The sequence below is a fragment of the Notechis scutatus genome, chromosome 1 (assembly GCF_049901735.1).
Source record: "Notechis scutatus isolate UNSWTSFEM ecotype Mainland chromosome 1, rNotScu1.2, whole genome shotgun sequence".
In the NCBI taxonomy this organism is placed as follows: domain Eukaryota; kingdom Metazoa; phylum Chordata; class Lepidosauria; order Squamata; family Elapidae; genus Notechis; species Notechis scutatus.
In genome coordinates this window covers 4,569,361-4,595,513 of record NC_142009.1, presented here as the reverse complement: position 1 = coordinate 4,595,513, position 26,153 = coordinate 4,569,361, and the positions used below count along the sequence as shown (strand labels likewise).

The following is a 26,153-nucleotide window of genomic DNA, read 5'->3' as shown; positions in this document are numbered from 1 at the left end:
TCCTTCTTTCCTGCCTTTTTCCTTGCTCTTTTCCCTTTCCCTTTCCCTCCCTTCCTCTCTCCCTCTCTTTCTTTCTTTCCTTCCTCTTTTCCCTTTCCCTCCCTCCCTTCTTCCTTCCTTCCTTCCTTCCTTTTTCCTTTTCTCTTTCTTCTTTCCTTGCTCTTTTTCCTCCCTCCTTCCTTCCTTCCCTCCTTTGTCCGTCTCTCCGCACACAGCACCCCACTTGCTGTGGCGTGCAATTTGCCTTTGTGCCCCCAAAAAAAAAATTTCTAAAGAATTTGCCCCCTTTTTTCTGTGGTTGTTAAAAACTTGTGGAAAATAATATTTTTTTTCCTCCTTTTTGAAAACTGACTCCCTTCCGTGAGATCTGTACATTTGAAATCTCCGGTCTGCTGGAATAACCGAGATCTTTTTAATGATTATGCCATGCTGTAATTTTAATTTTAATTTTGTTTTGCTTTGTTTTCGTTTGGTTTTGTTTTTGTTTTGTTTTTCCATACAGTTGGTTTTGCTTTGGCAACACTAGGAAGAAACCATTTTGCATGGGTCCCTCAAAATGACACGGCTTTTATTCTCCTCCTTTCTGGTTTTGACCTCCACCCAAATCTGTTTTTTGTTTTTTTTTACTTTATCAATCCTTCCTTCCCGTAAAATTCTCTCTTCCCTCCCAAATCATTGGCTGCTTTTCCTCCCCCTAATAGAAAGCAAAACTTTCTCTCGTCTTCAGCCGGAGCGAAGCCTCAAACCTGTTCCTTCAACGGAAGTCTCTGCGTTCCCAAATTCACATTTCTTCCCATTAAAAACAAAACAAAACACAAATGAATAAATAAATGGTGGATCGGGTTCAAAATCGGGCCCGTTCGGTTGGCCTTGCTATAGAAAATTTCCCATGTTTTTTTTTTGGGCGGGGCAAAGCGATCGCTTTTGCAGGCGGCTTCTGGTCTGGATTTGAAGCCACAGTTGGGCTGGGTTGAATTTTGTGTAACTGCGAGATTTGTGAATGCATTCGAGCTTTGGAGAATCTCAACCAAGGCGGGGAAAAAAGCTGAATTTAACGATAAATCTGAGCTATTAATCCCCTTTTCTCTCCCCGTTTCACAAAAAGGCTCAAATTGCCCTGTAGGGCAGGGCTGTCCAACCTTGGCCCTTGAAGCCTGGCGGACTTCAACTCCCAGAATTCCCCAGCCAGCTTTGCTGGCTGGGGAATTCTGGGAGTTGAAGTCCGCCAGGCTTCAAGGCCAAGGTTGGACAGCCCTGCTCTAGGCAGTGATCCCAACCTTTTTACGCCGCGCCCGGTACCGGCATCAGCTGGGCGCCGCCATCTTTTTGATGAAAAAGTGCTTCCAGTGACCTCACCGGAAGCACTTTTTCATCAAAAAGATGGCGCCAGCTGGTGAGCTTTTCCGGGTAGAAATGGCTTTCTACCGGAAAAGCTCACGAGCATGCCGCTTATCTTTTTGATGAAAACGTGCTTCTGGTGAGCTTTCTACCGGAAAAGCTCACCGGAAGCCTTTTTCATCAAAAAATGGCGGCGCCAGCAAGCCAGGGGCCCGGTAGGACTTGTTCCACGGACCGGTGCACGGTCCGCGGACCGGTGGTTGGGGACCCTGCTCTAGGGCATTCTAGGATTGCACTGGCAAATTTTTAGGGCTGTGTTAACGAACCTCGACAAACTTTTAAGAGGTGTGGACTTCAACTCCCAGAATTCCCCAGTCCGCTGGGGAATTCTGGGAGTTGGAAGTCCACCCCTCTTATAAAAGGTCATCAAGATTGGGAAAAAATGGCTTTAAAAAGTTTCTCAAAGCTAATTTCTGGAAAGGAAACCCGCCTGCCACAAATCCTGGAATGACACCCACCCCTACGGCCGTGCAGATGGGAGTTGTAGTCCTTTGCAGAGCAGAGAAGAAGTTACTTGGAGTTGCACAAAGAGGCAAGGTCGTCATTTTCATCCCAACAGGTTGTGTTGTTCCCTCGGTGTGCGTTTGCCTTTCCAGTTTTCATCCAGGGCTCAATTAAAAAAAACTCAAATCAAACCTCCCTTCGGGCTTGGTACCTGGTTGCTAAACATTGCAGGGTGTGAAAAACTGTAGGAAAGGAGAGGGGGGGTGTGTGGAAAAAGAGGACACAAAAGTTGTGTTACCTTTTTAAACCGTTGTTGTCCGTTCCCGAGAGGCTCTGCAAACAAAATGCACAACCGGAAAACCCATTACAGGGGCAACAACGTATTTATTAATTAATAAAGAAATAATAATCCAGGAAGCAAACACACCTCCTCAGCAAAGTTTTTTTTGTTTTGCAAATCTCTCACTTGCAAATTTCTCTCATCGACCTTCAACGGACGGCGGGTGAAATAGGAGAAATTTCAGTCTTCGTGAAACCTATTATTATTATTATTATTATTATTATTATTATTATTATTATTATTATTATTATTATTATTATTATTATTATTATTATTAAACACCAATAATAATAATAATAATAATAATAATAATAATAATAATAATAATAATAATAATAATAATAATAATAATAATATAAGGATTTTTTTGCAAAATTCCAAAGATTTGGTGGTTTAAAAAAAGAAAAGGTTTACTTTGCACAGGGAACTGTCCCTTTCTGTGATTTCAAATAACATTTCCTACTTTGGGAGGTCGAATAGATATTCATATATATATATATTTTCCCCCGTCGTTGATTTCTGATCCCTCCTGCTGTTGTTCTTCCCCTTGGTATGTTCTGCAAAGTTTAATTTTTCTGGGGTGGGGAGGGGAGAAGAAAAATCCCAAATAACACCCACCCACCCCTTGTGTCCCTGTTCTGCTGGTACATTTTACCCCGAGTAAAATGGCGACTTCTACAATTCAGACCATTCAAATAATAAAAAAGAAAAGCAGGTTTGCGAATTTTCCTTCGGTCCGTCTTTTCTCGGGGCTGGGAGCGGAGAGCTGAAAAAGTGGGGCTTTTAAAATCTGCATTCCAGGGTGGGCAAAAGAAACAGGTTGCTTTTCATCATCACTGCAACCCAGAATAATTTTTTGGGGGGTGGGGTGGGGTGTCCTTTGCCCTCTCCCCACTCTCACCCGTGGCCTCAAGCCAGCTTGTGGGCAGCCGCCATGGTCTGTTGGCCCTTTTGAGTAAATCATAAATCACTTCCCTGGTCTTGCAGGGTGCAAAGGAAGGTGTGAGAATTACACCAAAAACCAGTGGTTTCTCAAGCTTGAAGAGTGGACTTCAACTCCCAGAATTCTCTAATAAACAGGATGGCTGGGGGATTCTGGGAGTGGAAGTCCAGAAGTATTAAAAGTTGCTAATGCTGGAGGGCCCTGTCTTAAAGCAGGCTGGCTGGAGGATTCTGGGAGTGGAAGTCCACCCCTCTTAAAGCATGGTGGCTGGGGGATTATGGGAGTGGAAGTCCTCCCCTCTTAAAGCATGGTGGCTGGGGGATTCTGGGAGTGGAAGTCCTCCCCTCTTAAAGCATGGTGGCTGGGGGATTCTGGGAGTTGCTAGCTGGGGAATTCTGGGAGTTGGAGTCCACCCTCTTAAAGCAGGCTGGCTAGGGATTCTGGGAGTGGAAGTCCTCCCCTCTTAAAGCAGGCTGGCTGGGGGATTCTGGGAGTTGAAGTCCATCACTTTTAAAGCAGGCTGGCTGGGGGACTCTGGGAGTGGAAGTCCATCCCTCTTAAAGCAGGCTGGCTGGGGGATTCTGGGAGTGGAAGTCCTCCTCTTAAAGCAGGCTGGCTGGGGATTCTGGGAGTGGAAGTCCTCCCTCTTAAAGCAGGCTGGCTGGGAGATTCTGGGAGAGGAAGTCCTCCCTCTTAAAGCAGGCTGGCTGGGGATTCTGGGAGTGGAAGTCCATCCCTCTTAAAACAGGCTGGCTGGGGGACTCTGGGAGTGGAAGTCCATCCCTCTTAAAGCAGGCTGGCTGGGGGATTCTGGGAGTGAAGTCCATCCCTCTTAAAGCAGGCTGGCTGGGGGATTCTGGGAGTGGAAGTCCATCCCTCTTAAAGCAGGCTGGCTGGGGGACTCTGGGAGTTGAAGTCCATCACTTTTAAAGCAGGCTGGCTGGGGGACTCTGGGAGTGGAAGTCCATCCCTCTTAAAACAGGCTGGCTGGGGGACTCTGGGAGTGGAAGTCCATCCCTCTTAAAGCAGGCTGGCTGGGGGACTCTGGGAGTTGAAGTCCATCCCTCTTAAAGCAGGCTGGCTGGGGGATTCTGGGAGTGGAAGTCCATCACTTTTAAAGCAGGCTGGCTGGGGGACTCTGGGAGTTGAAGTCCATCCCTCTTAAAACAGGCTGGCTGGGGGACTCTGGGAGTGGAAGTCCACCCTCTTAAAGCATGCTGGCTGGGGGATTCTGGGAGTTGCTAGCTGGGGAATTCTGGGAGTTGGAGTCCACCCTCTTAAAGCAGGCTGGCTAGGGGATTCTGGGAGTGGAAGTCCTCCCCTCTTAAAGCAGGCTGGCTGGAGGATTCTGGGAGTTGCTAGCTGGGGGACTCTGGGAGTTGAAGTCCATCCCTCTTAAAGCAGGCTGGCTGGGGATTCTGGGAGTGGAAGTCCATCACTTTTAAAGCAGGCTGGCTGGGGGACTCTGGGAGTTGAAGTCCATCACTTTTAAAACAGGCTGGCTGGGGGATTCTGGGAGTGGAACTCCATCCCTCTTAAAGCAGGCTGGCTGGGGGATTCTGGGAGTGGAAGTCCATCCCTCTTAAAGCAGGCTGGCTGGGGGATTCTGGGAGTGGAAGTCCATCACTTTTAAAGCAGGCTGGCTGGGGGACTCTGGGAGTTGAAGTCCATCCCTCTTAAAACAGGCTGGCTGGGGGATTCTGGGAGTTGAAGTCCACAAGTATTAAAGTTGCTAAGGTTGGAGAGCTCTGTCTTAAAGCCTTCTGGCTGGGGGATTCTGGGAGTTGAACTCCACCCCTCTTAAAGTTGCCACGGTTGAGAAACCCTCCCCTAAACGGCCATCTTAACTTGGTACGTCCTGGTTTTCTAAAAATTTGGGGGGAGGGGAAGAGCATCCTAAGCATTGAGAGGACTAAATACTACAACACGGTCAAACTCCCATCTCGTCAGCAAGGCCTGGATCTCCTGTTGCTCTCTTTGAGTTTCAATCCCCTCCTTGAATCTATCAACTCCAGAGATTTGAACCCAGGTCCTCTCTGTAAACTGACTGCTGTGCTCGGATGTCATCCGGGAAAAAAATGGCTTCATGGGATCAGGATTGGAGTTCCGGGTTTCAAATCCACTGGAAAAAATGTTTGCCTCTCCTACCTACCCCATATTTTGTTATAGTCCTCGACTTACGATCACAATTGAGCCCAATACTTCCGTCGCTAAGCGAGACAGAAGCTAGGTGAGTTTCGCCCCGTTTATACCTTCCACGGTTGTCGAGCCAATCACTGCAAGTGGTTAAGTTAATAGCACTGTTGTTAAGTGAATCGGGCTTCCCCCACTGACCGCTGGCCAGAAGGTCACAAAAGGGGATCACAGGACCCCAGGACAGTCATAAATACAAATTGGTTGCCAGGTGCCCCAAATTTTGAATCACGTGACCCTGGGGATGCTGCAAAGCAGTCATAAGTGTGAAAAAAACAACTCCCTTTTCCCAGCGCCGTTGCAACTTTGGTCGCTAAACGAAGTATTGTAAATCAAGGACAACCTATAGTTCACGCATACCTGTAGGGGGCGCCTTTTGCAGGCCCTCATGAGGTCCAACGGGACGATTAGTTAAAATAACAAATTTTATTGCTTAAACTGCAGGTGTCTCCTTTATTCAGCCCGGAGACCTACCAGTCACTAAACGAACTGTTGTATATCAAGGACAACCTGACAATGGTGTAGTAGGGTCTCCTTCTTGGGGGGTTGGACTAGATGACCTACAAGGTCCCTTCCAACTCTTGTTAATCTAATCTGTAGATAATGCCAACCAGTAGGGGGTGCCTTTTGCACACACGCCCCCAATGAGGTCCAGCGGGACGATTGGTTAAATATAAATCCAATCAATCAATCAATCAAAATAATACATTTTATTGCTGAAGCTGCAGGTATTTCTGCTTTATTTGGCCCAGAGATCCACCGGTCACTAAACAAAACCATTGTATATCAAGGACAAGCTGACAATAGTGTGTAGGGTCTCCTTCTTGGGGGGGGGGTTGGACTAGATGACCTACAAGGTCCCTTCCAACTCTTGATGATCTGTTAAAACTCTTTATCCATCTAATCTGTAGTGAATGCCAACCAGCCTTTTGCAATCCCCCATGAGGTCCAGCGGCACGATTGGTTAAATCAAAACAATAAGTTTTATTGCTTACAGCGGCAGGGGTCTCCCGCTTGATTCAGCCCGGGGCTCCAACCTGGGGATTGTCCTCAGAGAGGGGGGTCCTTGCCCCCCACTCTGCCCTCCAGCTGGCGCCCCCTAGGCTCCCCCTCCTGGGCAGGGCGCAGGTCGAGGGCTGCCCTACGTGACCCGCGCGGGGTGCGTTGCCCTCGCCTATTGCCATTCTCTCTTCTTCCAAGCCACGGGGGGGTTGCGGTCACTCCTTCGGCCCCTCGGCCCCCTCCTTGCCCGTCTCCGCCAAGCCGGCCTTGGCTTTGGATCGCATCCGCTTCCTCTTGGCCAGCTGAGCCAGTTCCTTCGCGATGTATCGCACAGCGACGCCGTCCCCCGATTTCTCGGCCACTTCCAGGGCGGTTTTGTAGACCTGCCCGGCCTGGGAATAATCTCCTTTGTGGGTGGGGGGAGGGGGGAAATACAGATAACAGATAATCAGAGTTGGAAGGGACCTTGTAGGTCATCTAGTCTAACCCGCTCACCCAAGTGGGAGACCCCACACCATTTCTGACAAATGGCAGCGCAGGCAAGTCCTCGACTTCGCAACCATTCATTTAGAGACCGAAGTTGTAACGGCACTGGAAAAAAAATGTGACTTAAGGGCCGTTTTTTGCACTTAATGACCGTCGCAACATCTCCACGATCCCGGGATCAAGATTCAGACTCTCAGCCATGGACTCATACGTATGACGGTTGCAGTATCCCTGGGGGGAGGGGTCTTGCGATCCCCTTTTGGGAATTCTGACAAGCAAAAAATCAATGGGCGGAGCCAGATTCACTTAATGACTGGGTTGCTAACTAACTTCACCACTGCACTGATTCACTTAACAACCATGGCAACAATTAGGCGTGACTCACGTAATGATCACCTTACTTAGCAACGGGAATTCTAGCCCCAACTGTGGTCATGAAGTCAAGGACAACCTGTAAATGGGTCCCTAAGGGAGCCAGTTGGGTGACTTTGAGCCAATCACCAGGAGACGGTGAGTTCTAGTCCCGCCTTAGGCATGAAAGCCGGTTGGGTGATTTTTGTGCCAGTCACCAGGAGACGGTGAGTTCTAGTCCCGCCTTAGGCATGAAAGCCGGTTGGGTGATTTTTGTGCCAGTCACCAGGAGATTGTGAGTTCTAGTCCCGCCTTAGGCATGAAAGCCACTTGGGTGACTCTGGGCCAGTCACCAGGAGACAGTGAGTTCTAGTCCTGCCTTAGGCATGAAAGCCGGTTGGGTGATTTTTGTGCCAGTCACCAGGAGACAGTGAGTTCTAGTCCCGCCTTAGGCATGAAAGCTGATTGGGTGACTCTGGGCCAGTCACCAGGAGACGGTGAGTTCTAGTCCCGCCTTAGGCATGAAAGCCCGCTGGGTGGCTTTGGGCCAATCGCCAGGAGATGATGAGTTGGAAGGGACATTGGAAGTCATCTAGTCCAACCTCCCTCCCTCCCCACCCCCCACCCCGCTTCCAAGCAGGAGATCACACCATTTCTGACCAATGGCAGCCCAATTCTCTTCTTGAAAACTTCCAGAGATTCCTCCCCTTCCCATCTCCCCCGCCACGTAGATTCACACCCCTCTCGATGCCACCTCTCACCTTTATGGATCAGAATGCCAGCCAGGTTGTTCAGGATCACGTGGGTATCCGTGTGCTGGGTCTGCTGGGCCAGTTCGGCGGCTCGGCTCACCTGGGCGTAGGCCTCCTCGTAGAGCCCCTGAGTATCCAGCGCCGTGGCCAAATCGTTCATCACCACCACGGTCTGAGCCGGGAGGAAGAAAAACAAAACAAAACACTTCAGATCAGAAAAGAAAAGAGTGAAGTCGAGGGACTCCGGCCAGAAAGGCTGTGCTGCCCAAGGAGTCCGTGAAAAGGAGGTTTCAGTGGATGGCAGCAGACAGAAAGAGAATGGAACTACAGGGTGGAACTATGGGTGCTGGCGCTCCCTGAGATCGGCGGTTTTCCTGCAGTGCTAGAAGGAAGGGGGGTTATGGAGAGGAGGAGGAGGAGGAGGAGGAGGAGGAGGAGGAGGAGGAGGAGGAGGAGGAGGAGAAAGAAGGAAGAAGAGGAAGAGGAAGAGGAAGAGGAAGAGGAAGAGGAAGAGGAAGAAGAAGAAGAAGAAGAAGAAGAAGAAGAAGAAGAAGAAGAAGAAGAAGAAGAAGAAGAAGAAGAAGAAGAAGAAGAAGAAGAAGAAGAAGAAGAAGAAGAAGAAGAAGACTGGTGGTTTTCTTGCAGACATTTCATGACCCAGCTAGGTAACATCATCAGTGCTAGATGGGAGTAGGGTTTGTGGAGATGAGGAGGAGGAGGAAAAGGAAGAAGACTGTGGGGTCCTTGGTGCTCTCTGAGCTTGGTGGTTTCCTTGCAGACATTTCATGACCCTACTAGGGAACATCATCAGTGCAAGAATGAGAAGGAGGAGGAAGAAGGCAACTAGGGAAGACGTGCTCTTCCTTCTCTCTCTCTCTCTCTCTCTCTCTCTCTCTCCTTCCTTCCTCTCACCTATTCCTCTTCCTACCTCTTTCTCTTTTTCCTTTTTTCTCTCTTTCCTCCTTTCGTTCTTTATTTCACCTTTCATTCTTCCCTCCTTTCTGTCTCTCTCTTTCTCCTTCCTTCCTCCCACTATCCATCTCCCTCCCTTTTCTTTCTATCTCTCTCCCTCTCTTTCTTTTTCCCCCCCTTGTATCCCACGCCCACCATTCCTGTTTCCTTCCCTTCCTTTCCTATTTTTTTTCCTTCTCCTCTTGGTATTTGAGATAATAAAATAATGCCTTAAGAAGCATTTTAGAAAAAGAAAAAAGAATTGACGGAATGGGAAGGGACCCTCAGAGGTCCATTAGTCCAACCCTCTCCTCAGCTCAGGAAATGCAGGAAACCCCATTAAGAAAGTTCAAAACATTCTCAAAGATCCATCTCATCCTGGGCACCCCCTTTTTTTTTTTTTTGAACTATTACCATCTGGCACAGAATAATAATAATAAAAAAAACAAGGACAAATAGGCTGGAAAACAGCTTCTATCACAGGGCAGTAGCTCTTTTGAATTCTGCTGTATAGTGTAATATTAATGCAATATCAGGGGTTTTCAATTCAATTGTATAGAATGTGAAGGAGGTGTGTTTGTGTTTTATTTTCATAATCATAATGTACACTAAAGATGGTATTTAATTTCGTCGTACGAGGTGCAAGGACAATAAAGTAAACTAAACTAAAATAAAATAAAAACAAGGACAAACAGGCTGGAAAACAGCTTCTATCCCAGGGCAGGAGCTCTTTTGAATTCTGCTGTATAGCGCAGTGTCGGTGTGGTGTCTGGGGTTTCCAGTTCAATGTGTGGAAGGTGAAGGATGTGTGGTTGTGTTTATTTTCATGGTCATGATGTGCGCTGAAGATGGGGTTTGATTTCCTTGAACGAAGTGCAATGACAATCAAGTAAACTGAACTAAGTCTATAAAACCCCCGTCAGCCTGATGAGTTTCCACCCTTTGGCCCTTCGTCCTGGAAGCCCCCCGCAGGGGTCACCTGGGGGTGCCTCTCCCCGTTGACCTCCAGCGCGATCTTCAGTGCCCGCTCGTACATGGTCTGGGCCATCGTTGTCTCGTGGTGCGCCAGAAGATAGCGGGCGTAGGAGTCCAGACTCATGGCCAGCAAAAGATGGGTGTTGACCCGTTCTTCCTCTGGAACAAGAGGGGAAAGAGACAAGTGAGCCCAGGCCGGCTCCGATCTGCATGACACACAGTCAGATAAAACAGATAATCAGAATGGGAAGGGACCTTGTAGGTCATCTAGTCCAACCCCCTGCCCAAGCAGGAAACCTGACACAATCTCTGACAAATCGCAGGGCGATCTCTTGGAAGCTTCCGGTGATGAAGCTCCCACAACTTCAGAAGGCAATTTCTGTTCCATGGGTTGATGGTTCTCACTGTCAAGAAATTCCTCCTTATTTCCAGGTTGAATCTATTCTTGGTCAGTTTCCATCCATTATTCCTTGTCTGACCTACAGGCACTTTAGAAAATAGCTTGACCCCTTCCTCTTCTCTGGGGCAGCCCCTCCCTCAAATACTGGAAGGCTGATCTCCTGTCTCCCCTGGTCCTTCTCTTCCCTAGACCAGCCAGGCCCAGTTCCTGCAACCGTTCATCGCATGTTTTAGCCCCCAGTTCCCTCATCCTCCTGGTTGCTTTTCTCTGCGCTCTTTCTATAGTCTCAACATTGTTTTTATAGTGTGGTGGCCAAAACTGGATGTCTACCTGACTCTGTGGTTTCTTCCCCAAACCCCCAAAACTTTAACCTTAGACTTTCTAACTATGGACCTCACCCCTTTCCTAAGAGGTCTGTAGGAGGCGTGCATAAGCGCACCAATCGTGCCTACCGTCCCTGTCCTGTTGTTTCTTTTTATTTTTCTTATAAGTATCTATCTCATGTATTCAAAACTATATTTATTCTTATACCTGTATCTGGTAAGCGATTGACAAATCAAATCAAATGTAAAAATGTAAAATGAAAAAGAAATACCTTAAGAAGTGACTGGGCAGGGAAGAACACAGTCAGCAATGTCGGGCATATGCGCAATGTTGCGCACGCACAATAAGGACTGACTGGACAGGGAGGGGAGGGGAGGACTGAGAGGGGCGAGGCCAGCCAGGGACACGATTTGCCGGTTCTCCGAACTGTGCAGAGTCATAACAACCGGTTCTATAGAACCGGTCTGAACCGGTAGAATCCCACCGCCTGGGTTTTGAAGTTTGGCTCGAGGCTCATTATTTCATTCGGGCAACTGCCGGAATCCTGACATCTTCATCCCTTTCATACTTAACATCCCTTGCGGCATCCCCAGCGGCCAAAATTCAGACAATTGGCAACGGACTTGTATTTATGACCGTCGTGGCATTCCCGGGGGTCCCGTGATCCCCTTTGGCGACTTTCTGACAAGCCAAAGGGGAAGGCAGATTCACTTAACAACCGTGTGACTCACTTAACGGCTTCAGGGATTCGCTTAACAAGAAAGGTTGTAAAATGGGGCGGAACTCACTTAACAACCGTCTCATGCAGCAGTGGAAATGTTGGGCTCCATTGTGGTCGTAAGTCGAGGACGACCTGTAATGCCATGAATTATAATTCCAAGAAGGTTCCTCCCGCCCCAAACAAAATATCAGGTAGTCCTTTAATTATGACCACAATAGAGTGCTCATCACAGTCATAATAGTTAAATTATGTAAAATGCATTGATCCCCAAGCTGATTTTAATACCATTTTTGCAGTGGTTAAGTGAGTGTCGTGGTCGTTAAGCGAAGCCATAGTTCACTATGGAAGCAGTTTGGCTGGAAAACCAGAAGCAAATGCTGTTTTTGGCAAAACCGTTATAAGATGCGGCCCTGTCAGTAAAGGATGCCGCAAACAGCCATATACGCGGGTTCTGAGAGCCTGAAGTTACATCACATGACCACAAGGGGACGGTAATTGCCAGAATCTGGGTCATAAGTAGCAGCCCGGCAAGTCAGGCTGGGTGATGGGTCGTAAGTCGAGGACTGAAGACCAACACAGGTCTGGGCAGCCCCTTTTGGTCCTCTACCTGGCAATGCGTCTGCGGGCATCTCCTTCTGCTTCACGACCTTCTCCTCCAGAGTCAGGATGCAGAACTGGTAGCCGGCCAGGGCGAGTTTGTCTCTGCGCAGGAAAAGGAAAACAGGGGAACGTTTATTTAAAGTTCCTTTGGGGATTCACATTTTATAACTAAAGAGAGGTTTCTCCACCCCCAAAGTATTTTTATCTCTCTCTCTGTATATGTATGGTATTCAGCTTTGCTCGGGTATTTTCCCACGTCATTATAGTTGTGCTTTTAAAGTTGTAGCAACGTTTCGGCAGAATCTCATCTGCCATCATCAGGCTTCTGTATTGTGTTTGTCTATATATATCGTCTCAAAGATGAACACAATACAGAAGCCTGATGATGGCAGATGAGATTCTGCCGAAACGTTGCTACAACTTTAAAAGCACAAATATAATGACGTGGGAAAATACCCAAGCAAAGCTGAATACCATACATGTAAGTACCCGCGAAAACTTAAGAAAACATATGTATGTATGTATGTATGTATGTATGTATGTATGTATGTATGTATATATGTATGTTTTCTGAGGTTTTCGTGGGTATTTGTATGTGGATCTTTGGTTATTCGGGTTTTCTCCCGCGTAAAATTGGAAGTATCTAGGCCACGTTTCGATGAAGTCTCATTCATCATCTTCAGGCTTCTGTCTTTGGCTTTGTGCTTCTCAGAGTGATGTGAGCTTGCAGCTGCTTCTTCCTTTTAACTGCTAGTGGGGGTGTGACTTGATTGGGTGGGGGCTTGGCTGTGTTCTGATTGGGTGGGGGTGTGTTCTCATTGGTTGGGGTTTGGCTGTGTTCTGATTGATTGGGGGTTGGCCGTGTTCTGATTGGCTGGAGGTGTGTTCTGTTCAGGTGGGGGCTTGGTTGTGCTCAGGTTGGTCTTAGTTGCTGGGGGATTTGAGCTGGTGAGCTGTGATCCTGCTGTTTGGCTTCGTGTTCGTGGTTGTGCCGCATCTTCCTGGTGGGCGTCAGTTCGCTTCATGTATGGGTCGGAGGGGTTTGAAGCAGGTAGTGATGCAACTGCAGTACGGCTTCTGGTCCGTGGTCATGTCTCGTCTTCTGTGTGGGTGTGAGTTTGCTTTCTACGTGGAAGTGTGGTGGTAGCATCTTGTGTGGCCCTCGTGGGTGTGGGTCTGGTGTCATTCTTCATGTTAGGTACTCGTCTGTTCATGAGGGCGGGTTTCCAAATGGCTGGTAGGCGGGAGGTGTCCTCTCGTTTATTCATGCTGTGTGGGTGTTTTTCTATCTCTATGGCTTCTCTGATTATTCTGTTGTTGAAGTGTTCGGTTTTGGCGATAGTTCTGGTATTTTTAAAGTCAATCTCATGTCCTGTGGCTTTGAGGTGTTGGACCAGGGAAGAGGTCGTTTCTTCTTTTTTGATTGAGTTCTTGTGTTCTTCAACGCGTGCACTTATTCTTCTCTTAGTTTGTCCAATGTATGTGGTGGGGCAGGCGGTGCAAGGGATTTCGTATACTCTTGGTTTTCTAACTCGATTTTGTCTTTAGGGTTTCTTAGGATGGTGGATATTTTTCTGTTTGTGCAGAATGCTGTTTTAATGTTGTATTTTTGGAGGATCTTGCTGATTTTGTCTGTAGTGCCTTTTATATATGGGAGGGCTTTGCCGTTCTCTTGTTCTCTGTCTTGGATTTTGGTTGGGGTTTCTTTTTGGATTAGGTGGGTAATCTTCTTTCTTTGGAATCCATTGGCTGTTAGTACGTTGGTGAGAGTGTGTAGTTCGGTCTCTAGGTGTTGTTCGTCGGCTAAGCATTTTGTTCTGGAGATGAGTGTCTCGGCTACGTAATTGATCTGTGCTGGGTGGTGGTGTGAGAGTGCGTATAGATAGTGGTTTGTATGTGTTTTCTTATGGTAGATGGTGTGTCCTAGGGAGCCATTGGATTTTTTGTATACTAAGACATCTAGGAAGGGAAGTTGATTGTTAGCTTCTGTTTCCATGGTGAATTGTATTTTGGGGTGTAGGCTGTTGAGGTGTGTGAGGAAATTGTTCAGTTTTTCTTTCCCGTGTGGCCAGATTATGAAGGTGTCATCTACGTATCTGAGCCAGAGTTTGGGTTTGTGATCATATTTTTCTAGAGCTTGTGTTTCAAAGTGTTCCATGTAGACGTTTGTGATGACAGGTGAGAGGGGTGATCCCATGGGTGCTCCTTCTATTTGTTTGTATTTTTGTCCATTGTAGGTGAAGTATGTATTGGATAGACAGTGGTTGGTCAGATCTAGGATGTGCTGTGGGGGGTTGTATTTGTTTTGGATGGCTGTCAAGGCTTCTTTTATTGGCACTTGGGTGAAGAGGGATATGACACTAGTAGGTCGCTGGGTTGTAAGTTTTGTTTCTTTATGATCTCGATGAACTGGAATGAGTTTCTTACATGTGAGTTGATGGATTCTGCATAGGGCTGTAGTTGTTTGGCGAGAAATTTGGCTAGGTTTTGTAGAGGTGAGCCTATGGAGCTGACTATTGGTCTAAGTGGAGTTCCTTCTTTGTGTATCTTGGGGAGACCATAAAGCTTAGGGCATCTGGATGATTTCTCTCTGGGTATGATTCTTTGCTGGATTTCTTCACTGATGGGGGAGGCTTTTATTTTGGATCTGGTGGTTTTTTCTAGGTAGGTAGTGGGGTCTGTCTTTAGGGGTTTGTATGTGGGGTCTAGGAGTAGGTTGGTTAACTTGGTTTGGTAGTCAGATGTGTTCATAACCACTGTCGCGTTGCCCTTGTCTGCTGGTAGGATTATTATGCTGGTGTCTTCTTTCAGGTTACGTAGTGCAGTTTGTTCTTCTTTGGATAAGTTGCTTTTGGGTGGTTTGCTAGTGCAGAGGATGTTGGTGATTTCGAGTCTGATTCTGTTAGCATCATCAGGGTTGGTTTTGGTTCTGGAGAGCCGAAACACAGACCACCCTCAAGACAGACACACACACCAACAAACTCGGAAAACTACAACAACGCCAGAAACAAACTCCTCCCCTCACAGCCACACATTAAACAGTGCACAACATCTCAGACAAGATCCTCACCGAAGCCGAAACCAATGTCCTTTCGAAAGGATTCAACTTTGCTGTCGCTCCCAAACACATCCCCACAGAAACCATTATATGCGGAGTTGAAACCAGCCTGACCAAAACCAACCCTGATGATGCTAACAGAATCAGACTCGAAATCACCCAATCAGAACACAGCCAAGCCCCCACCCAATCAAGTCACACCCCCACTAGCAGTTAAAAGGAAGAAGCAGCTGCAAGCTCACATCACTCTGAGAAGCACCGAGCGGAAGACACAAGCCTGAAGATGATGAATGAGACTTCATCGAAACGTTGCCTAGATACTTCCAATTTTACGTGGGAGAAAACCCAAATAACCAAAGATCCACATACAAATACCCACGAAAACCTCAGAAAACATATATATATATATATATATATATATATATATATATATATATATATATATATATACATACATACATACATATAGATATAGATATATAGATATAGATATAGATAGATAGATAGATAGATAGATATAGATATAGATATAGATATAGATAGATAGATAGATAGATATAGATAGATATAGATATATAGATATAGATATATAATCTATCATCAATCTATCAGTCATCTATCTATCCATCTATCTATCATTTATCTATCATCTATGTATCTATCAATCATCTATCATCTATCTATAATCTATCAATCATCTATCAATCAAGTATCATCTATCATCTATCTATCATATATCTCTATCCATCCATATCTATCATCTATCATTTCTCCATCTACCATCTATTTATGTATGTATGCATCTATCATCTATCAATCATCTATCTCTATCTACCCATATCATCTATCATTTCTCTATCATCTCTATCATCTATCTATGTATGTATCTATCACCTATGTATCATATCATCTATCAATCATCTATCATCTATCAATCTATATATCCATCTATCTATCATCTATCTATCTATCTATCTATCTATCTATCTATCTATCTATCTATCTATCTATCTATCTATCTCTATCTATCATCTATCTATCTATCATCTATCTATCTATCTATCTATCTATCTATCTATCATCTATCTATCTATCTATCTATCTATCTATCTATCTCTATCTATCATCTATCTATCTATCATCTATCTATCTATCTATCTATCTATCTATCTATCTATCTATCTATCTATCTATCTATCTATCTATCTATCTATCATCTATCTATCATTATATACCTCATCTATCTATCATCTATCCTTCCATCCATCCATTTCAGACAAATAACTGTCCAGCCTCTTCTTAAAAGCCTCCACTCCGGAGCATTTACAACTTCTGTGGCAAGCAGTTCCACTGGTTAATTCTTCTAACTGTTAGGAAACTCCTCCTTAGTTCTAGGTTGCTTCTCTCCTGGGTTAGTTTCCCTCCGTTGCTTCCTGTCCTGGTGCTCTGGAGAGGGGAATCAAACTTACTGGTTTTGAGCCGCGTAGATGCTGGCCAGCTTCAGCGACATCTGGAGGATTGCATTGTCATCCTGGAAGATAAGAGGGGTGGGTGGGGAAAGGGTGTGTGTGGGGGGTGATGTATAAGGCATCAACTTCCTAAGCATGATGACCCCCAACCACAAACCAAACCAATACCCTTAAAACACACCATTCTCCGCCTCGGTTTCTTTGGAAACCCTGGAAAAAGCTCGTATTTGATAGCTGAATAAAACACTCGGGGAAACTCCGCCCTTGTCTTCGCTCCCCCTTAACATTCTCCCCACTGGAAGGACCCCAAACTTCACCCATGAGCCCCCTGTGACCCTCCCATGGGGTTGGCCTGGAAGGGGGTCAAGCTATTCTCCAAAGCACCCGAAGGCCAGAGAAGGAATCATGGATGGAAACTGACCCAGCAGAGATTCAACCTGGAAATAAGGAGAAACTTTCTGACAGTGAGAACAATCAACCCATGAAACAGAAATTGCCTTCAGAAGTTGTGGGAGCTTCATCCCTGGAGGCTGTCAAGAAGAGACTGGACTGCCATTTGTCAGAAATGGTGTAGGGACTCCTGCTTGCGCGGGGGGTTGGACTAGATGATCTCCAAGGTCCCTTTCCAACTCTGATTTTGTGTTATTTGGACAGTAGTTAAAATGATCATCATTCAATAGAAGGAAAGGAGGGGAAGCAGTCCACAAACAAGACGTGGGAGGTAGAAGTTAGCCCCGGGTCCTGACTGTGGGGCCCTGGGTGGTCTCTGAGCCGGGGAGCAGTGATTTCTTATAGACGTTTTATGACCCAGCTAGGTAATATCATCAGGGTTGGAAGGGAGTGGGGCGGGGGGTTTGTGGAGAGGAGGAGGAAGAGGAGGAGGATTGGAAGGTCCTTCGTGCTGTCTTAGATGGGTGGTTTTCTTGCAGACGTTTCATGACCCAGCTAAGTAACACCATCAGGGATGGAAGGGAAGGAGGTTTGCAGAATGATGGAGGAGGAGGAGGAGGAGGAGGAGGAGGAGGAGGAGGAGGAGGAGGAGGAGGAGGAGGAGGAGGAGGAGGAGGAGGAGGAGGAGGAGGAGGAGGAGGAGGAGGAGGAGGATGGTGGAGTCTTTAATGCTCTCTGAGCTTGGTTGTTTTCTTGCAGACGTTTCATCACCCAGCTAGGTAATGCCATCAGTGCTAAGAAGGGAATAGGGTTGGTGCAGTGATGGAGAAGGAGAACAAGGAGGAAGAGAAAGACTGCGGGGTCCTTGGTGCATTCTGAGCTTGGGTTTGTTTTCTTGCAGATGTTTCATGACCCAACTAGGTTACATCATCAGTGCTAGAAGGGAGGAGGGGTTTGCAGGGAGGAAGAGGAGGGCTGTGGGGTCCTTGGTGCTTTTCTAGCAGATGTTTCACGACCCAGCTAGGTAACATCATCAGTGCGAGAACGAGAAAGAGGAGGAAGAAGGCAACTAGGGAAGACATGCTCTTGTTCTCTCTCTCTCTCTCTTTCTTTCTCCTTCCTTCGTCTCACCTATCCATCTTTCTACCTCTTATTTCTAACTCTTTCTCTCTTTCCTTCTTTTGTTCTTCTTTCATTCTTCCTTCCTTCCTTTCTCTGTCTCTTTCTTTCTTTCTCTCACCTATCCATCTTCCTACCTCTTATTTCTATCTTTCTCTTTCCTTTCTCTTTCCTTCTTTTGTTCTTCTTTCATTCTTCCTTCCTTCCTTTCTCTGTCTCTTTCTTTTTCTTTCTCTCACCTATCCATCTTCCTACCTCTTATTTCTAACTCTTTCTCTCTTTCCTTCTTTTGTTCTTTATTTCTTCTTTCATTCTTCCTTCCTTCCTTTCTGCCTCTTTCTTTCTTTCTCCTTCCTTCCTCCCACCTATCCATCTTCCTCCTTTCTTTCTTTCCTCCTTTCTTTCTTTCCTCCTTTCTTTCCTTCTTTCCTTTTCTTTCTTTCCTTCTTTCCTTTTCTTTCTTTCTTTCTTTCTTTCTTTCTTTCTTTCTTTCTTTCTTTCTTTCTTTCTTCCTTCCTTCCTTCCTTCCTTCCTTCCTTCCTTCCTTCCTTCCTTCCTTCCTTCCTTCCTTCCTTCCTTCCTTTTCTTCCCCTTGTATCCCACGCCCACCATTCTCGTTTCCCCTTTCCTTCCTTTTCTTTCCTATTTTTTCCTTCTCTTCTTTGTATTTGAGATAATAAAATAACACCTTAAGAAACATTAAAAAAGAGGAGGAGGAGGAGGAGGGCTGTGGGGTCCTTGGTGCTCTCTGAGTTTGGCTTATTTTCTAGCAGATGTTTCGTGACCCAGCTAGGCAACATCATCAGTGCCAGAAGGGAGTGAGGTTTGCAGAGAGAAGGGGAGGAGGAGGAGGAGGAGGAGGAGGAGGAGGAGGAGGAGGGCTGTGGGGTCCTGGGTGCTCTCTGAGTTTGGCTTATTTTCTAGCAGACGTTTCACGACTCAACTGGGCATGGTGGGGAATTCTGGGAGTTGTAGTCCACAAGTCTTATAGTGGCCATGTTTGCAGACCTCCCCGGTCTAGAGGTAGGCGATACAAAACCGCAGGTTCCTAACCAAGAAACGCACTTACTTGCTTTACGTCCCCGGCGAGCATGTAGCTCATGGTGGCTTTGAAAAGCTTTTCAGCCTGGAAGGAGAAGGAGAAGAAGGAAAAGAAGAGGAAGGTGGCAGTGGAGGTGCTTGGAGATCACACGGGGTTTAAGGAAAGGGGCTCCCCGTAGCCACACCCAAGGCCACACCCACGAGGAAATGTGGGTCCCCTTCCAATTATTTCCTTACCTTCTCCAGCTCTCCTCTCAGGAAGGCCAAGTTTGCCATCTGGAAGACACCAAGGAAATGGGGTTATTGTGCTTTTTTTTTGCTGCTCTTTAGCAGAGAACTTTTGTGTCGCTGATTTCTATTTCAGTATTATAGATAGATAGATAGATAGATAGATAGATAGATAGATAGATAGATAGATAGATAGATAGATACAGATAGATAGATAGATATAGAGATAATAGAAAATAGATAGATTAGATAGATAAGATAGATGATAGATGATAGATATATAGAGGATAGATAGATAGATAGATAGATAGATAGATAGATAGATAGATAAAGAGATAATAGAAAATAGATAGATTAGATAGATAAGATAAATAGATGATAGATGATAGATATATAGAGGATAGATAGATAGATAGATATAATAGAAAATAGATAGATTAGATAGATAAGATAAATAGATGATAGATGATAGATATATAGAGGATAGAGAGAGAGAGAGAGAGATAATAGAAAATAGATAGATTAGATAGATAAGATAGATAAGATAGATAAGATAGATAAGATGATAGATGATAGATATATAGAGGATAGATAGATAGATAGATAGATATAGAGATAATAGAAAATAGATAGATTAGATAGATAAGATAAATAGATAGAAGATAGATAGATGATAGATATATAGAGGATAGATAGATCATACATACATACATGCATACTAGATAGATAGATAGATAGATAGATAGATAGATAGATAGATAAGAGATAGATAGGTAAGATAGGTAGATAGATGATAGATGATAAATAGAGGATAGAGGATAGATAGATGAGAGAGAAAGAGAAAGATAAGATAGATATAGAGATAATAGAGAATAGATAAGATAAATAAGGTAGATAGATTAGATAAATAGATAATAGATAGATAGATAGATAGATAGATAGATAGATAGATAGGTAGATAGATAGATAGATATAGAGATAATAGAAAATAGATAGATTAGATAGATAAGATAAATAGATAGAAGATAGATAGATGATAGATATATAGAGGATAGATAGATCATACATACATACATGCATACATGATAGATAGATAGATAGATAGATAGATAGATAGATAGATAGATAGAAAGATAGAAAGATAGATAGATAAGAGATAGATAGGTAAGATAGGTAGATAGATGATAGATGATAAATAGAGGATAGAGGATAGACAGATGAGAGAGAAAGAGAAAGATAAGATAGATATAGAGATAATAGAGAATAGATAAGATAAATAAGATAGATAGATTAGATAAATAGATAGTAGATAGATAGATAGATAGATAGATAGATAGATAGATAGATAGATAGATAGATAGATAGATAGATAGTGTGTTAGTTTCTGGAGGGACTGTGGAGGAGAACCACAAGGGGAGTTTTCAGGAGGACTAACCATGTCATAGGTGTAAATAATGGCCGTTTTGTTGCTTGATTGCTGAGAGAGCAAGGCGGCTTCGTGCAGGAGGCGCTCGGCTTCCTCCAACTCTCCTTTCATGATCTTTAGCTAGTGGCAGGATGGAAGGAAGGAACAAGGGAGGGAGGATGATGAGAAAGTGAAAAGAGGAGAAGAGAGGGAGGGAGGGAGGGAGGAAGGAAGGAAGGAGAGAAGGGGAAATGGAGGAAGGGAGGAGAGAAGAGAAGGGAAAAGGGGAAAGAAGAAAGGAAGGAAGGAAAGGGGAAAAGAGGAGAAGGAAAGAAGGGAAAACGGAGAAGGAAGGAAGGAGAGAAGGGGAAATGGAGGAAGGAGGGAGAGAAGAGAAGGGAAAAGGGGAAAGAAGAAAGGAAGGAAGGAAAAGGGAAAAGAGGAGAAGGAAAGAAGGGAAAACGGAGAAGGAAAGAAGGAGAGAAGGGGAAATGGAGGAAGGAAGAAGAGAAGGGAAAAGGGGAAAGAAGAAAGGAAGGAAGGAAAGGGGAAAAGAGGAGAAGGAAAGAAGGGAAAACGGAGAAGGAAGGAAGGAGAGAAAGGGAAATGGAGGAAGGAGGGAGAGAAGAGAAGGGAAAGGGGGAAAGAAGAAAGGAAGGAAGGAAAAGGGAAAAGAGGAGAAGGAAAGAAGGGAAAATGGAGAAGGAAGGAAGGAGAGTAGAAGAGAAGGAGAAAAGGGGAAAGAAGGAAGGAAGGAAGGAAGGATGATAAGGAAGGAAGGAGGGAAGGGGAGAAGGGGAAAAGGAGAAGGAAGAAAAGAAAAACCTGATTAAATTAGCAAAAGCAGCCTAGTAGCTCCCTGAAAAGATTTTAAAACATGATTGTAGGGCCCTCTTGTAAAAATCAAGATAGCGGCCACCTCATCTTGACCTCCCTGCAGACACTCCTGGCCCCATAGATGGAGAGGCAGGCAAGCCAAAAACCTCTGACCGGATGCTGGGGGAGAGCAACTGATTTGTCCTTCCCCAGAGGTCTTGCTTGCCAAAGGACCGTTCCAGGGGCACCGACTCCACTTCTGGGGGTGTCTCTGCTCACCTTGGCCTTTTTCAGCAGCAGGATGATGGCGTCCTCGGGGTCTGCCTTGGCCTTGCCTTCCTCTCCTTCATCCTTCTTCCCAGTTTCTCCAGAGAAAAGGAAGAAGGCTGGAAGACAACCAAAGGCGGAGAGGTTGGCGCAAGAGAGGGCAAGTCCCGCTTCTCTATATTCCCGAGTGAGAGAAAAGGGCAGGTGCCTTGGAATGAATAGGAATGGAATCAGAATCAGAAATTGAATTAGAATGATTAGAATTAGAATGAAAGTTAGAATTAGAATTAGAAGAATTAGAATTTAGAATAGAATTAGAATAAATAGAAAAGAATTAATAGAATAGAATTTGAAAACAGAATAGAATTTGAAAATAGAGTAAAGTAGAACAGAACAGAAGAGAAGAATGAAATGGAATGGAAACTAGAATAGAATAGAATAGAATAGAATAGAATAGAATAGAATAGAATAGAATAGAATAGAATAGAATAGAAGTGGAGTGGAGTGGAGTGGAGTAGAGTAGAGTAGAATAGGAATAGGAAGAACAGAATAGAACAGGCCAGAAGAGAAGAGAAGAGAAGAGAAGAGAAGAGAAGAGAAGAGAAGAGAAGAGAAGAATGGAATGAAATGGAATGGAAACTAAGAATAGAATAGAATAGAATAGAATAGAATAGAATAGAATAGAATAGAATAGAATAGAATAGAATAGAATAGAAGTGGAGTGGAGTGGAGTGGAGTGGAGTAGAATAGGAATAGGAAGAACAGAATAGAACAGGCCAGAAGAGAAGAGAAGAGAAGAGAAGAGAAGAGAAGAGAAGAGAAGAGAAGAATGGAATGGAAACTAGAATAGAATAGAATAGAATAGAATAGAATAGAATAGAATAGAATAGAAGTGGAGTGGAGTGGAGTAGAATAGGAATAGGAAGAACAGAATAGAACAGGCCAGAAGAGAAGAGAAGAGAAGAGAAGAGAAGAGAAGAGAAGAGAAGAGAAGAGAAGAGAAGAGAAGAATGGAATGGAAACTAGAATAGAATAGAATAGAATAGAATAGAATAGAATAGAATAGAATAGAATAGAATAGAATAGAATAGAATAGAAGTGGAGTGGAGTGGAGTGGAGTGGAGTAGAATAGGAATAGGAAGAACAGAATAGAACAGGCCAGAACAGGAACAAGAAGAGAAGAGAAGGGAAGAGAAGGGAAGGGAAGGGAAGGGAAGGGAAGGGAAGGGAAGGGAAGGGAAGGGAAGAGAAGAGAAGAGAAGAGAAGAGAAGAGAAGAGAAGAGAAGAAAAGAATGGAATGAAATGGAATGGAAAATAGAATAGAATAGAATAGAATAGAATAGAATAGAATAGAATAGAATAGAATAGAATAGAATAGAACATTACATCAGAATTGGAAGGGACCTTGGAGGTCTTCTAGTCCAACCCTATACCACTTCAGACAAACGGTTATCCAATCTCTTATTAAAATCTTCCAGTGTTGGAGCATTCGCAACTTCTGGAGGCAACTTGTTCCACTGATTAATTGCTCTAACTGTCAGGTTAAATCTCTCCTTGTTCAGTTTCCATCCATTGCTTCTTGTCCTGCCTTCAGGGGCTTTGGAGAACAGCTTGAACTCCCTCTTTTTTGAGGCATCCCCTCAAGTACTGGAATCACTGCTATCCCGTCTCCCCTATTTCTTCTTTTCATTAAACTAGACATACCAAAATCCCTGCAACCGTCCATCGTGTGTTTTAGCCTCCAGTCCCCTAATCATCTTTGTTGCTCTTCTCTGCACTTTTTCTAGAGACTCAATATCAACATCTTTTTTATATCGTGGCGACCAAAACTGGATGCAGTATTGGTGGCTGTAATTGGGTGGCGCTGTCTTTTGCCAGAGGTGTTTCCAACCATTATGACCAACCGTCCTTCCCCACGACCAGTTGCGATTCAGAAAGGCTGCCAAGCTGAAAACCGAGATGATTTTGCCCATCAGCCACTGCCCACGTTGGCTTGAAGATAATGGTAGGAAGTCAAAGGCAGCTGGGAGGAAAATGACTTTGAGATTGGACTCCCATCTGTCAGAAATGTTGTAGGGTCTCCTGCTTGGGCAGTGGGTTGGACTAGATGACCTACAAGGTCCCTTCCAACTCAATCATCGGTTATCTGTTATCTGACTTTTATTTATTTATTTTTAAGATCCAGAATTTGCAAGTCTGTTTCTTGGCTTCTTTTTCTGGCACGGGGATTCCTTTCCAGTCAATTTTTTTTGCCTTAATCCATAATTTCAATGGAATAAATATTAAAAGAAAAAAAAAACACCAGAAAACTTATCTTCAATCAATCCACGCATGTCAATACCGGTATCCCATTTATGCCTCGGAGGCCCCGCCCCCACGGGAAAGCACGCCCACTCTGGCCATACCCGAGTCTCCATTGGTCAAAGAGACACGCCCCCTTTCACCTGATAGGCTGAGGCCACTGCCAACCCGGACGGCTCCTCCCGCTGCCGCTTGGAGGGATGTCCTTCGGTACAGGCCTCCGTTTCTGCCCGGCCGGGGTCTCGCTTGCGCCAGACGGTGTCGACCGGCCACGGCGGCCGTGACAAGGCCTCGCTGAGGTAGCCTCCGCAGCAGCGACGACAAAAGAGACATGGCCCTTTAAGAGGAGGCGGAGGAAGGAGGCGAAGGAGCAGGGTGACCCTGACGACGGCGGTGACGTCACTCCCTCGGCACGTGATTAGAAAGAAGAAGCAGGACGTGTGGTCACGTGAGTTCTGCGGTCCATTTATAGACTACTTTGGTGTAGAGTGGTGCAGCGTTGTGGTCTTGCGAGATGTTTTTCCAATATGTAGGAAAAACAGGAGAAATTCTAGTTGTTGCTTAACATATTTATCTCTCTGGGAAAGAGAAATGGGCTTATTCAGAAATATTCATTAATTGCCAACTATCGGATACTGCGCTTTGTTCTCCTGACCTCAGGTATTGGAGGGCTCACTGTATTTTCTAGCTCTTCGTTCGTTCTGCTCTGCACATGCGCAGAATAGGCCAGAAGGTGTCATTTGAGCATTGAGTGCTTTTAACTTAATCCTCCACACGAGGCGCTCAATATCGGCGCCACAGCTTCCCCCCACCACCAGACGTTAGTGGGCGGGATATGGAGGAGAAGGCGGGATTTCACGTGACTGAAATTAGCCACTCAGAGCAGAGCAGCGGGAAAATGTGTTGCTAAGCAACGGCGTGACCGGGCCTTCCTTTTTGAGAGACGCTCGGTTCCCACCTTCGATTTGTTTTAAGTTTTGTACAAAACTGCTCATATTTAATATTTAAAAAAAACAAACATAAAGCCTCCAACACTTTGCCACATCATGGCAAACTTTATACCACATTTTTGTACCATCGCATAAAAAATATATAAATAAGCAGTAAATCTAATAAAGTAAAATCAATCATGTGAATTAATTTAAAAAAGAAATTAATTACGAATACAGGCAGTCCTCGACTTACAACCGTTCATTTTGTGACTTCAGAATTACAAAAACACTGAAAAAAGGCCAGTCCTCACGCTTACGACCATCACAGCATTCACCAGTCACAATTGCTTGGCAATTGGCATGTATTTATGACACTTGTGATGTCCCAGGGTCATGTGATCAATATTTGCAACCTTCCCAGCTGGCTTCCAGCCTGCAAAGTCAATGGGAGAAGCCTGATTTGCTTAATGACCACTTGATTCACTTAACAACTGCAGTGATTCACTTAACAACCATAGCAAAAAGATCGTGCCTATTGTGTTCCGAGAATTAGCTTAAAAAAAACAGGGTTTTAAAAACAACTTAAACCCTTCCGAGTAAAAAATAAACCAGATTTAAGGTTAGGAGGTTTTCTTGCCAATATAGGTAGTCCCCAATTTACGACCATGATCCCAAAATGTATGTTGCTAAGCAAAACAGTTTTAAATGAGTTTAGCCCTATTTTACACCCTTTCTTGCTACTGTTAAGTGAATCATTGTCATTAAGTTAGTAACATGGTTGTTAAGTGAATCTGGCTTCTCCATTGACTATGCATGTCAGAAGATCGCAAAACAGATCACTGCAACTGTCATAAATATGAACCAGTTGCCAAGCCTCTGAATTTTGATCATATGACCATGGAGATTCGGCAGCGGTCGTAAGTGTGAAAAATGGTCATAAGTCACTTTTTTTCAGTGCCATTGTAACTTTGAACCATCACTAAATGAACCATTGTAAGTCGAGGACTACTTGTAGCCACAAGTGGTTTGTCACTGCCTTTCCCCCATGTTTTGTTTTAAACATCCCGGTCTCCTTTACACTCCTGAGATCTCCTGGTGGTCTCCCATCCAGATCGACTTCATCACCACCACCCAGCTTGGCCAGATGCTGCCCCAGTTGCCACTCTCAGGCCAACATCAATCATCTTGCTTCCATTTCTTTTATCCCAATGCCAATTTAGATGCTTTTCTCTTCGGTTTGAACTCA

The 26,153-nt window shown here is 44.8% G+C and overlaps 2 protein-coding genes across 5 annotated transcripts in view; one reads left to right on the top strand and one right to left on the bottom strand.

Moving 5' to 3' along the window:
* Positions 1-1,611: 1,611 nt before the first annotated feature.
* TTC19 (tetratricopeptide repeat domain 19) lies at positions 1,612-24,402 on the bottom strand. 3 transcript variants are annotated; one of them, XM_087968531.1, is made up of 10 exons: positions 24,119-24,308; positions 21,686-21,792; positions 20,621-20,731; positions 19,195-19,233; positions 18,986-19,042; positions 16,408-16,469; positions 11,888-11,982; positions 9,840-9,994; positions 7,919-8,081; positions 1,612-2,084 (listed from the first exon to the last, which is right to left on the bottom strand). In XM_087968531.1, the coding sequence occupies exons 1-10, from the start codon at positions 24,306-24,308 to the stop codon at positions 2,029-2,031; spliced, it is 1,035 nt and encodes a 344-aa protein (XP_087824657.1). In that variant the 3' UTR covers positions 1,612-2,028. The 3 variants fall into 3 exon arrangements, with proteins under 3 accessions (XP_087824657.1, XP_087824547.1, XP_087824613.1); XM_087968421.1 differs by lacking the exon at positions 1,612-2,084 and adding an exon at positions 6,013-6,726 and having other exon boundaries at positions 24,119-24,402; XM_087968487.1 differs by lacking the exons at positions 1,612-2,084; positions 20,621-20,731 and adding an exon at positions 6,013-6,726.
* ZSWIM7 (zinc finger SWIM-type containing 7) overlaps positions 24,160-26,153 on the top strand; it is a 38,464-nt gene continuing 36,470 nt past the window's right edge. For both annotated transcript variants that reach the window (XM_087969178.1, XM_087969259.1), the window contains exon 1: positions 24,160-24,423. The gene's annotated coding sequence lies outside the window, so the exon portion shown is untranslated. The remainder of the gene's footprint in view (positions 24,424-26,153) is intronic.